We start from the raw sequence: 17,042 nt of genomic DNA on the forward strand, positions 1-17,042 counted from the left end.
CCATCAAATCAGAATTCTCCATTCATCCTACTAGTCGTATTTTGCTTTGCTGTCTTTTGACAAGATATCTCAAACCTCATTATCAGAAAGATAGCTTCCTTTCCATTTCAGGCTTGTTGGTTTCCTAGCAGCAAAGAATGCATCTTCCACCAAGATGCTTTACAGCATCTGGACCACATATTAATTTGGATATGCAATTAAAATGTGAAATGGTTAAATTCTGTTTATAGTACAATGCATCCTTTATTAATACTGCTCATGTATAGCTTTGCTTTGGACTCTGTGGGGACACTCTGCAATGCAGCAAGTAGAGGGTATGACAAGACAGGAGAGGGGGAAAGGCACAGGAAAAAATCTGCAGCTATGTAGATCCTCCAATCCTCCTCTCATCTGGGCTTCTTAAGGGGCCATGGTGCCTTCTCTACCTGTTGAGCTGGAATAGCCTCCATCGAATGGCTCTGTAGCCACTCTGTGACCTGAAAGGGGACATTTATTTCCTTCAGACAACTGCCTACTGCCCAGCTAATCTGTTTGGGTTGGTAGCTGGGTGGAAGATTTTTCCCTTTGCCATTCATATCAACATCAAGATTCCATATTTTGCAAAACAATTTCAACTATATTTTGACTTAAAACTTCAGTAGAACCATTCTGACCCACCACTTGGTATTATACACCCGACAATGAAACCAATGTTAACTGCTTTGCAAAAGATTCCTGCAGCGAAAATGAGAAGGTATTCATACAACATTTAAGACAATTATACTTGCATGTTTACAGTGTAAATATATAGGTCATATCATAGTTATTTGAGTGGAAAACAAATAAACCTTAACCCCAACTATGTTATTTAGCTCTGGATTAAAATAAGGGGGCTGTATTATTGGAATAATTCTATAATGCTTTATTCTAACCATGAAAGCAATACATATTTTAGTTTGCTATCAAGATCGCAGTTATTCATCTTTATTGACAAGTGATTTTTTTCACAGTATATCTTAAGGGAAGAGATGATAATTCCTGGCAATTTAATCCTATTATATTATCTTAATTTGCTAAGCAATAAGAAATATGTATTTAATATCAAACTTAATGACAGTTATTTGCGGGGAAAAGTTATGTCACATTGAACATTGTAGTAACTGTTTTTATGGAACGTTATAACTTGAAAACATAAATACAGTAGAAGTAATGCTGCTTACAGTAAAATAAGCACTTCACTAGGAGGGTGGTGAAGCACTGGAATGGGTTACCTCAGGAGGTGGTGGAATCTCCTTCTTTAGAGGTTTTTAAGGTCAGGCTTGACAAAGTCCTGGCTGGGATGATTTAGCTGGGGATTGGTCCTGCTTTGAGCAGGGGGTTGGACTAGATGACCTCCTGAGGTCCCTTCCAACCCTGATATTCTATGATTCTATGATTCACTTTGCTTTGATTATACAGCAGTACATGGAGAGGTACTACATTTTGAGAAACCAAAGTTATTTATCTTAGTTTCAACAATAATGACATGGGCACGAAGCAAACCTCTTGACCCAGTAAGTAATATTCATTTTTGCTGAATATTCTCTTTTCTGTTACATATTTTTAGCATGTACCCTAGTTGTAATGAACATGGTCAACATCAGCAAACTTATTTTCACTGTTGATTTTTGCACCTACGTCACTGACTGCAAAACTTTGAGTTTATATATGTATACATACAGTAAACTAATTAAATAGACTATTCGTGTGTGGAGTTACATGTAAAATTTACAGGATTGGGACCATAGATAACCAGGTGTGGCATTTTGTAGCATCTTTTTGACATTCACAAATTTAAAGTCTTTCTGAAACTGTATATGTTAATGATGTGAGAAGCAAACTTCAAGATATTGTTATGCTTGTTTTCCTTTTAAATAGTTTTGATACATCTACATTTTTAAAAGCATTGATCATTTGATTTTTTTCTCAAAGATTTTGAGAGTTTCTTTTTTATACATGTTTAAAAACAGAGGCTTTTTATATACAATGTAAATTGAATTTAAAATGACTGTGTACTTTTAAAAAATATCTTGGTTTTAAGCCATGTAGAACTTTTTGAATGTTTTTTCAGGAAAGTAGGACATTTTTCTTAGAGTTTTCTCTCTACAGGATGATTCAGAAATTCCTTTTACTGAGGAAGATTATCGCAGAAGAAAACCTCACCCTAACTTTATGGACCATATAAATGCTGAAAAAGTGATTATCAAACTTGGAAAAACAGTAAGTACTGTATCACAAAATAACCTATTTGATGCAGTTCTTTTTTACTTAAACTGAAGAATAACATCATCTTAATAATAGAAATTGTCTGCAATGTTTAACTGATTTCTGCAAGTATGTTAACTCCTTGATAAATGTGAATAGCTCCCAGTGGTGGTAATGTGAAATGTATAAAAATACTGAGAAGGGAATTGACCCTTTAGAGATTTAAATGTGTGTGTTTATTTTATATTAACCTATTTCCACTACAAATTCATGCTTTTTTACTTAGTCAATGAATAAATCATACTTATTTCATAAGATATGTGTTCATGTATTTGTTATATTAGAAATAGAATTGGAGCTGGGGGCTTTCATGGGGAAAAGACAAGGGTGTGGAAGGGTGGGGGAAAGGGAATTTAGTATGTGTAATCTGGAAAGAAGAACAGCAGCAAATAAATTCTGGTTAGTTACTAAGTTATTGTTATGTCTAATTTAAATACTTTGAAGGTTCTCAGATAGATACTATGGTGATGGGGCACATAAATTCTGAGCAGTGAGTATCTAGATAGACCCTGATCTTGCAACAGGCTGTGTGCTGCCAGACTGCTGTGTCTGCATGGAGCCTCATTGGCTTTTGTGTACTCCATTGCAGAATCAGGGTCACAGACTCATCCCAAACACCTAGTGTGCATATCATCACTCTGATCACTTTGCATGCATGTTATATCTTTTTCCCCTCACCCTTCATCTGTCTTTGTCTTTTTTAGATTGCTAAGCTCCTTGGGGAAGACACTGTCTCTCTTCATGTTTGATCACTATTGCCATATAAATAATAATAACAGCGGTCCAATTCCTGCTCTCCTAGCTCATACTGAATTCCTTAGAGCATTGTAGAGGTTAGAGCAGAAAACTGGAAACCAGGAAATACAAGTGTGTACTCTAGGGAAAACCACGCATTCTGTATAGACCTGGCCTTGCAAGATGCTCAGAGCCTCCAAGGAGTATTTAGATGAGGGCACCATGAGACATGAAAGCATTCATCTCTTTGTAGGGGGAACTCAGTATCTTACAGGGTTAGGCTGTACATAAGCTTGGACATCAGTCAGTCTAGTTTGGGTGGGGGGGGGGGATGATGACCTCACCAAAAATGAATATTTTTACTCTGAATTAGGTGTAGCACCCCTTTTTCTGTATGGCACACAGAGAGAATGGCACTGCAAATCATACTTGATTCTCATATGGCTAATGACAATACAGAACATTAGCCATGGCATGACAAGACAATCAACAATGTTGTATAAAGTGCCGTGGCAAGCCAAAAAAAATTGCCTTTACTTCCCTGATATGTATGTTATGAAATTTCCCTCACAGGCACAGTAATACCCATTATGGGGGCCAGAGGTTACACCTGGCCTCCATAGTGTCTGACATTGGCCCTTATGAGAAAAAATATACTGGAATAGATGGACCACTGGTCTGAATCTGTGTGGCTATTCCTATGTGCTAAGTCTGTGCCTAACCAGGCTACTAAAGGTGTTAGTATATAATTACCTTTTAAACAGGTGCATGCATCAGAGAAGAATGTTGGAAAAGCTTTCTCATGGCATTATTATTTTGCAGTGATAGGAAAACTTTCTTGTTAATTAGTCTGAAAAATAACCACATGAAATCTCTTTGTCTTTGTTGTGACAACATTCAGCTTGGGACATTCAGTACAAAGAACAAGACAAATACTAACACAGAAATGGTTTACAATGGCTAGAATGGTTTCAGTGGTCACCGTGTTAGTCTGTATCAGCAAAAAAAACGAGGAGTCCTTGTGGCACCTTAGAGACTAACAGATTTATTTGGGCATAAGCTTTCGTGGGCTAGAACCCACTTCATGGCTAGAATGTGACATCTAGTGGTTTTAAAGAATATTGCAAAAGAAATTGAAGAGCACTATTTGTCAGTCAGTGACTAGACCTGCAATAGAGGTCTTCCTGCGGGATGGGGAGCAGGCAAATACTGGACACAGTGTTGGTATATAATACTTTAAATGCTTTTTATTGATAACAAAACAAACCTTACTTTACAGTTCTATTTGATAATTTTGCATTTGTACACATTGTATTGCTAGTACAGTTTTATTGTTAATCTTAGACACACCAAATAGATTTACATTTAGAGATGTTTTTAAGGCTTGGGCTTGTTTGAATTGGAGTTTTACACTTCTAATTTTTTGTTTCAATAGTGCACCAAAATTGTGTTACATGTGTCTGTAGAGCCCCCAAATTTTAAAGCTGACATTTTCCCTTGTAACGTCTTATAATATTAAATGAGTTTAAAACTTCAGCTTCAGCACCAGTACTACCTACGATATATTTTCCTATACTTTTTTTATTTTGTATGGTTCCGTTTCCCCATTGTTGTTGCCACGCTTGTAATCAAGGCAAGGCATATTGCATGCACTCCGGATGTTGTGCATTTATGTTTACTTGCACTTCTTTTAACCAGATTGTTTGATTTACAATAGTTGGAGCTTTGATTACTTTTTTTTTATATGGCTCATCTGCCATGATTTTTGGTGCAATCCTGTTTACTGGTTTTTGATTAATAAACATAAAAAATGACCATATTTCTGAAAATACATTTTCCCATTAATTTTTTAAAGCAACTTAATCTTATTATTATGGAAGGATTTGCCATTACTCCATATTTTCATAATTTAAGAGCCATTGACTTATTTTATTTTACATGAGTATTAGCCAATTTTTTATTTATTAGACATTTAGGGTGACTACATCAAATTTTAAACTTTAAAAGGTACAGTTCAGAGTACTTATATTTAGATTGTTCTCATTATAACTAAATTTAAACATTAGTTGACCTTCCCCCCTTAGTATGTACAAATACCTTGATTGCTTTTTTAAATTTTTTGGCTTTAGATATTTGTATGTCACATTTTTGCCATCTTTCCACCATATTTTAAATTTTACCTTAAAAGGCTTTTTTTTTTACATTTGGTTTTGTTTGGTTGGTTTTTTTATTCTGTTCCATGAATAGTTTAATGTGTTATTTCCTTTGATGCATACCTTCATTTTAGAGGTGCTTCCATATGTATATTTATGTACCCCTAAATTTGTCCAAATATTCAAAAAACATAAAAGCCAGAAATTTTTACCCTTTTTGAATTATGAGGATTCTTAATATTGAAGCCATGGCTATTATTCCATCGGAATAATGTCTGATGCTTTCGGACGTATTATTTTAAATACTTACACTAACCTTTTTTATTTTTGCTTGAGCTCCAGTATTATTATTTTTCTAAAATATAACGCACACAACACAATTTTTCACTAAGCACAAAATGCAAAGCAAAGCAAGCATAAGCAATAAGTCAATTACAAAAATTGTAGCACCGTATTTACACTTTAAATTCAAGGTCCGTAAAGGATAATTTTCGGTGCAATTGGGCATTCCTTTTTTCTTTGTAAGATAAACTAAAAGAAAAAGAAAGGAACATTATTTTTAGGCCATAACTTTAATTGTGATGTGTGGACCCACTTTTTTTTTTTTTTTTAATGTAAATCTGCACTACAGTAGGTGAAGTTTTATTTATGATGGAAAATGGTTTAACCCATTTAGACTTCAGGACATGATTTTTTAATATTAATTTTAAATACATTACTTTATTTTTGATTTTTCATAATTTACTGTTCTGAGCCACACAAGAATTTACATACATACATTAATCATGGCACTTTGTCCCCCACGATTTTAACACATGCTTCTATTTTACCACATTCTGCTTTATTTGCAATTTATACATCGGGAAACTTCTTTACCCACACATCCTGTTGATCCAGTATAATTTTCTCCACTGCTTCTGCAGCATATATTCTTGGAACGTACCCTGCTGTCAGGATGCTTTCTGTCCAGCCGGGTACACGCCACAGAACTTCATTAGTTAAATACAAAACTAACCGATTCCTCTTCAAAAAAGGAGACCCCAATATTAGTGGCTCAGCCGCCTGATCTATCTGAAGCATTTGTTTTTTACAACAAAAATCCCTCACTCTCTCTCTCTGGGTATAGCTATTTCTACTGAATGATGCATTTTTCCTGTTACTCCTTCCCCAATAAAGGAGGCTGCTGTAATGATCTCTGACACATATCGAGAGAAATTACAACTTTTATTTACAATATTTACATCAGCCCCACTATCCAATAGGGCATTTTTGAGTTCATTATCTCCCACAATGACAGTTATCCTAGCCGTCCCATTTGAATTCCATTTTAATCTAGTTACCATCTCCCACTCCTGAGGACCCATTTTCAGTGGGAGCAACTTGTCATCATGGCTTTCCTATAGAGCAGATTTCTCTGAACCCTCAGCTTGCATACCTACAACCTTTTTCTGCTCCTTAAACATTTCTTCTTTCATCCTTTGCATTTCTTTGATCAGTTTGTTAGTATATTTCCCATTCCACTTATTCATATTTACTCCCCTCAATTTTAAATACCTTCAAGCGATATTCTGAATTACATCTACTTCCTTTTAGGGCTTATTTTGATTATTCCACCCTCTACGTTCTTGGAGTAGGGTGTTTTGTCCTCTACCACGGCCGCTTCCTTTTTTACGGTATCCTGATTTATAAGCACTTTCATTTGAATGTTATTGCTTCAACAAAAGGTACTCTAGGTTTTAATCCTTTTACCTGGCTTCGCCCTTTCATCATCCGTTGGCATACTATTCAGAGCTCCAGTCCATCCATAGCAGTTAACCCCTCATCCTGGGCTGTTTGGTTCACCAAATTAATAGGCATCACTAATAAATTTTTGTCCAATCCTTTAAACACATCATTTTAAAATTACCTCTGATTCAAATCAACTACCATCAGAGAATCAGCTGTGACATGTCTGGCGACCTTTGCCCTGGGATTGGTCACCGATTGTATTTCTTCAACCAATAATTGCAATGTTATTCTCCTTAACAGGTAATCCCTGGGTGAATTTCCAGGGTTCATGTAATCTGCACTGGATAACACTTTTATGGGTCTTTGACCTATCTCTTTCCCTAACAGCATAATAAATTGTGGTATCAGTTGGTGTGCTGGCTGCCTCTCCAAAGCATTTTTCACTCAATCTACTGTCTGTCTAATCTCTCCAGCCTTGATAAACCTATAAGATTTACTCATTTTTTAAATTCTCTGTTCCTCCTAACTCTGCCCACTGTACTAGCCATGTAGCCAATTTTTTTATATTTACTGGGCCTACTGACTTTACCATCAACTGTAAGTCTGACGAACTTGCAGGAATTATTTGTGTCTGCTCTGACTGTATTTCCCCCGCTGCATTCTTAATGGTTGATCTCCATTTTATCACTGCTACAGCCTTTTCTGTCTTAGGCTCTCCCAGCCATTTTCTTATTTTTCTCTTGACCCCCTCACAGGTCCTCTCCATACCAAATATCGTTGGAATACAAATCCAAATCTCTCTCTTTTTGACACACAGCACAACTTGCAGCTCCTGTATTTTCACATGCTTTTTCAATGCTGCTATAGTTTTCTTGCACCAACTGTGAGAAACGCTTGCGATCTCTTCCTTTTCCTTAGTCAAATTTTGAACTAACTGTTTCATTTCTATCACTTGATGGTCTAAATTATTCTTGTCTGCTTTAATCTTTTCCCAATACATCATTCTTTTCTCCAATTTCCTATTTTGTTTCCCGATTTGTTCGAACTGAGTTTGCATAATCTGTGTCTGCCTCACTTCCCGCTTCAAATTTTCCTGGCAAGTTTTAAAATTCTCTTGTAATGTTTGTAAATCTGCACAGACTTCCCCATTACATGCAATTGCCTTTTTTACAGCTTGCCACTACAGCCATACTATGGCCGTTTGCTTTTTACTGGCATTAGGCTTGTACAGCTGTACATGTTCCTCAAACATGTTTTCTATGGTATCAAATATTACATCTGGTTCCATTGCACCTTCCATCTAAGGGCACATCTCAAATGCAATAATCTCCTTCTCTAACAGAGAAGGGGCTTTAACTTTAGTCCACTTCCATCCCTTTACTTCTCTCCTGAACAGTGTTTTAAACATTATTACAATAACACCATGCGGTATCTTCCCACTTGTTTTTTTTTTCCTTACAAATTTCACAAAAAAGGAGTCACCCTCATTGATCTTAAATAAGACTCCCCCAACACTCCCCCCGTCTCGAAATCTGGCACTCCTTAATATCTCTCCCCCCTCCACATTCTCCATCACATGTTAGACCCACAATAGAGGTCTCCCTATGGGATGGGGAGCAGGCAGGTACCGGACACAGTGTTGGTATATAATACTCTAAATGCTCTTTATTGATTACAAAACAAACCTTACTCACTCCACATTCACACTCCAAACATACTATACCAGAGTCCAAAGGTCAGAATGGTCCCAATGGTCAGTTGAAATTTCTTCTGATCATAAGATCAGAAGATGTGGGGAGCTGGCGAAAACCACATCTATATCCACCCGGGACTCTGGATTAATAAACAACTGCAATTTGCAGAAATCGTAGGTCACCATTTATAGTCCATTTCATCACGTCATCAGTTCTTTGCCTTTGTTTACTCGGCCTTCTACCCACACAATTCCAAAGAGACAATCCTGGGTGGACCGCCATTATCCAAGGCATGCCATTTCCTCCAATTTGTGTATAATTTTATATCAGTCCAACTGGTATTGTTTCCTTTTCTGCTGATTCTACATATTTTTCTCTGAACATAACAAGATTGTTTTAGCACAAATAGTTCTAATAGTTCTTGACCTTAAGTTCTTGCTTAGGTTGCCAACTTGCAGTGCACGTATTCATGTCAAGCACGCGTTATTCATACCAGGCCTCAATGACCTATAACATATTACATAAATATATAAATCACAATGTACCGGTATATTAATATATCCCAGCAGACCTACATTGCAAGATTACAGCTTGATTATTCAAAATGTTAATACAAATTTTATAGTCACAATGGTGGATAATACATTCTCATGCACATGACTTATGGCACTAAAAAGATATTTTTAGAAGTCCTGAATCCTTTCAAAGGCCCACTAGCTCATATTTCAATGGTCTATGGTAAATATTCCATCTTTAATCTCCCCTGATTCACATCTTTTTATTCCAATAATTATTAAAAAGTTGTTAGAGTCAACTGATCTGAGAAATATTTCCTATTTGTTATTGTAAACTTTTAATTATTTAAATATGCAAACCAGGTTCCCTTTATGTAGTATTTTGTCTATAAAGTCAAGTTTATAACTATAACTATATGTTTCTGAAATGCTGTAAAAGTGATTTCAAGAGATACATTATCCTTATAGTGAAAAAAATAGACAGTCACTTCTGCTTCTGCTTTCTGATTTTGTCCCTGCATGCTTTGCGCTATTCTTTTGTATTTATCCTTAGCAATTTATTTATGTTACCACTTTTAGTAGAATTTCTTTTGATTTTTCAGGTCATTAAAGATGCTGGATGGGAATGTAACAATTCAGTCTCTTGAAAGAAGTTATCTCAGAAAAGTGGATATAACATGTTGATAAAATACTTAATTCCTCTCTCTCCTCGTCCTCTGCATCCAAAAGAAGAGCTGCACTTAGATCATTTTCATGCAGATTTAATTAGCTCCACTGGCACCAGTGGCCTGTCTGTTCTTGATGAATCTCACTTGGATTCAGGATACTTTTGGGAATGGTAGTTCCTAGCCTTCTTGTTAGTTTCACTGTTGGTTACTGCTGGCAGTATTAGCAAAAGGCCTATTTCCCCAGTAGTAGTTATGTAGGAATTCATCTCACTTCCACGCTGAAGTGATGTAAGTGAACTATTCCATATATAGAATTCAAGTGCAATTTCACGGTAAGTCAACAAAATTTAATTTACAACATTGTTCATAGTGTTTTTTTAAAACTTTCCTGTTTTACTCCACAGAACAAAAACAAATTTTCAACCTATGTTGTTGCTTCAGGCCTTCAGTATGGAGCTGAAGAAGGAATATTTCACTACTTTTTCAAGGTAGACTTTTTCAATTTTGGTGAAGTTTAGTTTAATATTGCACAGTTCTTAAAAGTAAACTGAAAAGGAATTTAACAAACTTCTAACTACAGTATTGCTGTATGCTCAATGTCTCTACTAACAAGGCAGAGCACCTGATCCAATGCCTCTTGAAGTCCATTCCCATGGTCTATACTTAAAACTTATACCAGCATGTATCAGGGTGGTGACCTGCTCCAGGGCTGAAAGGGCTTGAAACCAGTCCTGGGAGAGGGCTTGGGCTGCGAGGGGGCTGCTGCTGAGGAAAGCAGCAAGCCTCCGCTTACTGGGGAAGCTGCCACAGCTGGGCCATGCCCCAATCAGGGCACAGTTGGGCCCTATAAAAGGCTGTGAGCCAGGAGCTCAGGCAGTCTCTCTCTGACTGTAGAGAGGGAAGGACCTGGCTGCCTGGGGACTGAGCAAACTACCTGAGTAGAGCGGCGCTGGGGAAAGGCAAAAGGAGCTGGGGAGCTCCCGCCTGGAAACCCCCAGGCTGCAGGGCCTTGCGCGGGGCCTAAACAGGTTCTGGGGCTGCGAAGGGACAGCCCGGGGCTAGGTAAAGGCAGTAGGTCTTACCTCCCTTGCCTATGATGACTGGCTCTTATACTGCAGTCTGCCCCAGGGAGTGGGGGCTAGACAATGACTGGCAGTAGCTGCTGAGGCAAGGTGGGATTAGGGGGTTGAGGGTTCCCTGGGGAGGGGAGACCCTGAGAGTGAGGGGACACTGCTGTGGCAGAACCCCCAGATAAAGGGGCACCATGGTCTGGGAGGGACACGGGGGCCAGCAGTGGCAGGACACCAGTAGAGGGTTCTCTGGAGCTGGTAAAAAGAGCTAATTCCTGGACAACCAGCAGGAGGCGCCGCAGGGGTGAGTTGTGCACCGTTACACAGCATAATTGTTTTGACCAGTAGTGTGAAAAAAATACACACACTAGTTGACACAGTTATTTTGGCAAAACCTCCATTAGAGACACAACTATACCGATAAAAAAGTACTTCTGTTGACATAGCTAATGTTGTTTGTGGAGATGGTATTACTGTGCCGCAAGAACTCTTCATTCTGACAGCACATGCTGTGTCTACACTGGGGGACTATACTGGCATAGCTATGCCAATATGGAATCATAGAAATTTAAGGCTAGAAGGGACCTTGAGAGGTTATCTAGTCCAGCCCCCTGTGCTGAGGCAGGATCAAGTAAATCTAGACCATCCCTGACGGGTGTTTATCTAAACTGTTCTTAAAAACCTCCAAGGACTAGGATTCCACAGCCTCCCTTGGAAGACCATTCCAGTATTTAACTATCCTTATAGTTAGAAAGTTTTTCTTAATAACTAACTCAAATCTCACCTGCTCCAGATTAAGCCCATTACTTCTTGTCCAACCTTCAATGGACATGGAGAACATCTGAATAGCATCCTCTTTATAAAACCCCTTACCATATTTGAAGACTTATCAGGTCTATCCTCAGTCTTCTTTTCTCAAAACTAATATACCCAGTTTTTTTAACCTTTCCACACAGGTCAGTTTTTCTAAACCTTTTAACATTTTCGTTGCGCTCCTCTGAACTGTCATCTTTCTGAAAGTGTGGTGCCCAAAACCAGACCCAGCTGTGGCCTTGTCAGTGCCAAATACCGCAGGACAGTTACCTCTAGTGTCTTACATACAATACTCCTGTTATCCCAGAATATTAGCTTTTTTTTGCAACTGCATCATATTGTTGGCTCATAATCAACTGGTGATCCACTATAGCCTCCAGATCCTTTTGAGCAGTACTACTGCCTAGCCAGTTATTCCCCATTTTGTATTTGTACAGTTGATTTTTACTTCCTAAGTGGAGTACTTTGCACTAGTCTTTATTGAATTTCATCTTGTTGATTTCAGACCAGCTCTCTAATTTCTCCAGGTCTTTCTGAATTCCAATCATGTCCTAAAAAGGGCTAGCAACCCTTCCATCTTGGTGTCACCTGCAACTTTTATATGCTTACTCTACACTCCATTATCAGTTATTAATTAACATATTGAAAAGTATCAGATGCAGGATAGACCCCTGTAGGACCCCACTAGATACACCCTCACAGTTTGACAGCGAACCATTGATAATTACTATTTGAGTATGGTCTTTCAATCAGTTATACACCCACCTTATTGTAATTTCATCTGGACCACAGCTCCCTTGTTTGCTTATGAGATTGTCATGTGGGACTGTGTCAAAAGCCTTACTAAAATCAAGATATATCAGTTCTACAGCTTCCTCCATCCAATAGGCCAGTAACCCTGAAAAAAAGGAAATTAGGTTGCTGCTTGAGAACTTACTAGAGACGGCAATTAAATAATTGTCTGACCGCACCCTCTAATTTCCCACAGCTGTGACTATTTCAATCCATAGTGCAAGAAAAAATGCTTAGAATAAACATTGATATTATTCCTTGAAATTATATATTTAAAAAAATCAAATTCTTCCCAGCCTATAAATACAGCTATGCCAGCCTAGGCCTGTAGTGTGGACATGGCCACATTGAGTCATTTAGCAGATTTTTAGTTTAAAACATATTCAGTCATTCCACAGTTTTTGAACTATATCCTAGTATATCCTATGTTGGTAAGGGTATATCTATCATGGAACCCCAACGGAGTATGCAGCCTGCCTGTTGGGGATTAGGTGAACAATGTTTTTTTCATTATAGTATGATTTTTTTTTCCCCCCGCCCCCCAAGCTTTCTTTATTTCTATTTTCATTTTATATCCTTTGGGATATAAAATAATAATAATAAAGCTTTTCCAAAACTGAGCAGTTTTGTCAAAAATGCCCACTAACTTTGTAGGCTCTTTGTAGACTGCTCGCCTACATCAGCAGCTCGCAGAATTGATTACTCAGCTGTGGCTCAGACTCACATCCAAGAAACTGAACATTAAAATTCAGGATGTACCTAGTTTCATCAACTGTACATATGTTCCTTTTTGCAACTCTAATTAAATATAACCCTCCTGCTTCGTTTGTATTTATTTTCAGACAGCTTGGCTTGGTGAGACTCCTGCAATACCAGTTTTTGGAGATGGAAACAATTTTCTTCCAACCATTCATGTTGTTGATTTAGCAGCGTAAGTATGCTTTTTAGGGATGGCCATCCCTAGAAATGCTTAGTATCCATATATGTAGCAAAACCATACCTACCAGTGGAGATTTCAAACAGCTGCTACCATATTTTTTTTTAAATTATTTTTTAAAATGGCATTGTATTACAGTTGACTTTGGCACATCATTTTCAGGCAAATGGAGTTTTAAATATTTCCAACATGAAATAGGCCTTCTGGAAGTAATAACTTACAGGCACATTGAGGCCATGCTTTCAAGAAATTCGTAGAAGTACCATGTCCAGAACATAGTACCAGTCAACCAAATGGAACCAACAGGGAACTGCACTACAGTTTTTGAAACCAGGATAGAAAGGACAAGTAGCAGTTTGGTGTATATTTTCTAGAGACATTGTTTCATATTCCTGAATTGTCTTGGCCAAACTGAGATATCTAGGTATCTTATCTTACGAATAAAAATCAATATGAAAATAGCATGCTTTGGAATATTCACCTTCAGAGTTTCCTCATACCCTTTGACTCGGGGTTGCTTCTGTATTATATTTCATATTAAAGACACAATATTTTTCCTTCCACTAATGGGCATTTATTGCATTTGCTATATTGCAGAGTGTTACAAAATATAGCCGACCATAGGCCAAGGACTCACTACATTGTGGCAGTGGATGAATCTATACATACTCTTCAGGCCATAGTTAAGGTAAAACAGCTTAAGATTTTGTTTCTTTGTCTAGGTATCTTTTTAGTCTTGTAAATCCTTAGGCCTCGCTCTGTTAAAAGTCCCTGAATCTTCCCTGAATGATTCTGTGCAACAATTTTATAAAAACTAGTCTTGAAATCCTATAATGCAAAATGTGGGCCCAGTCCTGTAGTCCATATTCAGGCAAAATTATTAGTTTCAAAAGGGGTTTTGACTGTGATAAAGGGCTGATGGATTCGACCTTATGTTTTCATCCAGTTCATATATACTGTAACTAGGCAGTCAATGTCTTTTTGAAATTCTTTTTTCCTTTGAATTGTAGGAATATAGTTTGTTCACATGCCTTGAAGCAGAATCCAGCAAAGTAACCTGGAAGCTGCTGTGAAGTAGCAATCTGGTGATTTTAAATCTCTATTATTTAAAAGTGCTTTCGAAGTAATTGGCAATTTATTTGCCTACTGACACTGAAAATTGAACATACTAGGACAGAGATTGTCAGATGGTAATCCATGGACTTCAGAGCCTTTTTTCTGGTCGTCTGCAGAATGAAATATTTTGAGAATCATGTAGTGGGAGTGTTGGGAAATAAAGCAGGTCCATGATTGGCTCTTGGCTTTATGATGTGGTCCATAAAATAGAAAGCTTGCAACACTCCTTTTTTCAGTACAGATAGCAAAAAAGATCTGATATACAGCCTAGCAGAGCTATTCTACCATGTCTCTAAACTTGAACTAGTACACACATGTTCTTCAGATTGCTGTGCATGTCAGAAGTATGGATTAGATGAGTATTTAATGTGTACAATATTGTTTTCTGACAGTGCATTAGCAAAAATGTTGGACCAGGAAAAATCCAAAAGATTCCAAGAGAAAACGCTTTCTTAAGCAAAGACTTGACGGTTAGTATTTTGTTTCCTTTTTTGAATATCTTCTTTAAGGAAGGGATATGAGATGAAAATATAAATGCCATGCAATGTATTCTTTTCTTATTGTTTACATCAGCACAAAGATATGACACAAAAATATGTCAACAAAAGTGCATAAACTATAATTAGATAAAGTAAATGAAGAAGCAGGTTATAAACCACATAATAGAGAATTATGAGGAGTTTTTGCTAGTATGTAGAACCTGATCCTGAGGCTCTCCAGTGGAGCTGATGTGAGTTGAAGATGCTAAGCACCTCACAGGAGGCCCGCATAGAATTGAGCCTTTACAGAGGAAATAAGATATAAATAGTGAGCTACAAAATTTTTTATTCTGATTAGTCAATAAGATGTGGCAGATGTGAATTGTTTCTGTATTCTTACAAGCAGCTTGGAGTAAACTAGGTATGAATTGTCAAAGGCACTTTAGAATGTGTCCCTTTAATATTTCAGTGCAAGGATAATTGAGTGAATATGGTCTGTGTTATAGAGGTCCTTCTATCCTTAAAATCTATGAGTAAGAATAGATTCAGGAGTTAAGAGAGATGGAATTATTGACTGCCGCTTCATTGGTCACAGTAACAAAATGCCCACAGATGGTAGTCTTTGCAGCATGGAGTTAGGACTGGGAGAGAGACTATCAAGATAAAAATCATATTACATAATTATTACCTTAACTCTTTGTCATTAATAACAAGCTAGATTATTAAAACTAAAATTTTAAAATTGAATTCTTGTCTTTAGGCCTAAATCATAGCCCACTAAAGTCAATGGGAGTCATTCCATTGACTTCAGTGCACTTTGGATTAGGGCCCTTTGTTTACTTTTTGCCCTTCACTCTGCTTAGAAAATGAAAGTTCCACTCTCTGGTTTCCATGCATGATCACAAACCAGTGGTATAGTGGCTGGATTTCCAACACTTCATGGGAATATTTAAATTAAAAATAAAACCTGTTTTCATTTAAATTGTTAAATCTTGAAAATATTAATTTTTGGTTTTGTAAAGCAGCACTCCTTACCCCTCCATTTTTTTTTTTTTTAAAAAGACCTACATTTTGGGATTAAGCTACTTGGCAGTGTCCCTTTAATATCAAACAGGGAATTCTGTGTGCAATTAAATGTACTTTTGCTTGTTTAGCAAACACATTTGGATATGTTACTTGTGAACCTGCGGATGGAAGCTGTATTCTTGAAGGAGAACTTCAACATTAAGTGGGTTGCTCAGACAGGACTGGTGGAGAATATTGGGCAAGTCCTCAAAGAATACAAGCAAAGTCGGGAATTACTGGTAATCATTTGCTGTATGCTGTAGTGAAGTGCTCTGATATTTTTCAAAGAGGAGTGTATAAATGTACATTAAGTGACAATATTTGGAATGCTGTTAAGAGATTCAAAATAAACTGACAAATACAATATATTGGGAACTAAAACTGAAAGAAGGACCGAAGAACTAAAGAGAAGAAATACTTTTCCTGTTGTCCCTAGAACTGAAATCCTGCAGGTGAAATCAGCAGAGGGCTGTGGCTCCGGAGTTAGCTCTCTCATGTGATATACCATAATATGGTGACTTTTGGAATGAAATAAGAAACATCTGTTTACTCAGGTGTTTTGATTTGAAGGCTAGTCTACACTAGAAAAGCTTTGCCAATACAGCTACATTGGTACTGTATAGCTATATCAGCAGAGAGAACCCCCTAGTGGAGATGCAGCGTATACCTGCACAAGGAGATCTTTCATCAGTATAGCTAAATCACCTCCCGACGTAACATATGCTATATTGACTTCTTAAAGGACTTCTTTTGCCAGTATAGCTCCAGTTATATGGGGGCGAGGGGTTTTTGCTAGCATAATTATGACAGTCAAGTGTGTGGATTTTTTCACATCCCTGACCAACGTCACTATGCCATCAAAACTTTGTAGTGTAGACCTGGCCTTAGGATCAGTAGCTGAGAGAGTATTTTATGTCCTTTGTGTGCTCTGGTTACAACTAAATCAGCAGGCTCCGTTATAACACATTTGTTCCCTCACCCAGTTCCAAATGTA

The 17,042-nt window shown here is 37.4% G+C and overlaps 1 protein-coding gene across 5 annotated transcripts in view; it reads left to right on the forward strand.

Moving 5' to 3' along the window:
* The window catches only part of AK7 (adenylate kinase 7), a 62,441-nt gene that overhangs the window by 14,021 nt on the left and 31,378 nt on the right, over positions 1-17,042 (forward strand). For 3 of the 5 annotated variants that reach the window (XM_043549083.1, XM_037900920.2, XM_043549082.1), the window contains 7 exons: positions 1,438-1,532; positions 2,128-2,238; positions 10,181-10,264; positions 13,294-13,382; positions 13,986-14,076; positions 14,897-14,974; positions 16,138-16,287. In XM_043549083.1, coding sequence (XP_043405018.1) covers positions 1,438-1,532; positions 2,128-2,238; positions 10,181-10,264; positions 13,294-13,382; positions 13,986-14,076; positions 14,897-14,974; positions 16,138-16,287 — 698 coding nt within the window. The remainder of the gene's footprint in view (positions 1-1,437; positions 1,533-2,127; positions 2,239-10,180; positions 10,265-13,293; positions 13,383-13,985; positions 14,077-14,896; positions 14,975-16,137; positions 16,288-17,042) is intronic. The other 2 variants (XM_037900921.2, XM_043549084.1) reach the window with 1 other exon arrangement.

This window comes from Chelonia mydas, chromosome 6, assembly GCF_015237465.2.
Source record: "Chelonia mydas isolate rCheMyd1 chromosome 6, rCheMyd1.pri.v2, whole genome shotgun sequence".
Lineage (NCBI taxonomy): Eukaryota > Metazoa > Chordata > Testudines > Cheloniidae > Chelonia > Chelonia mydas.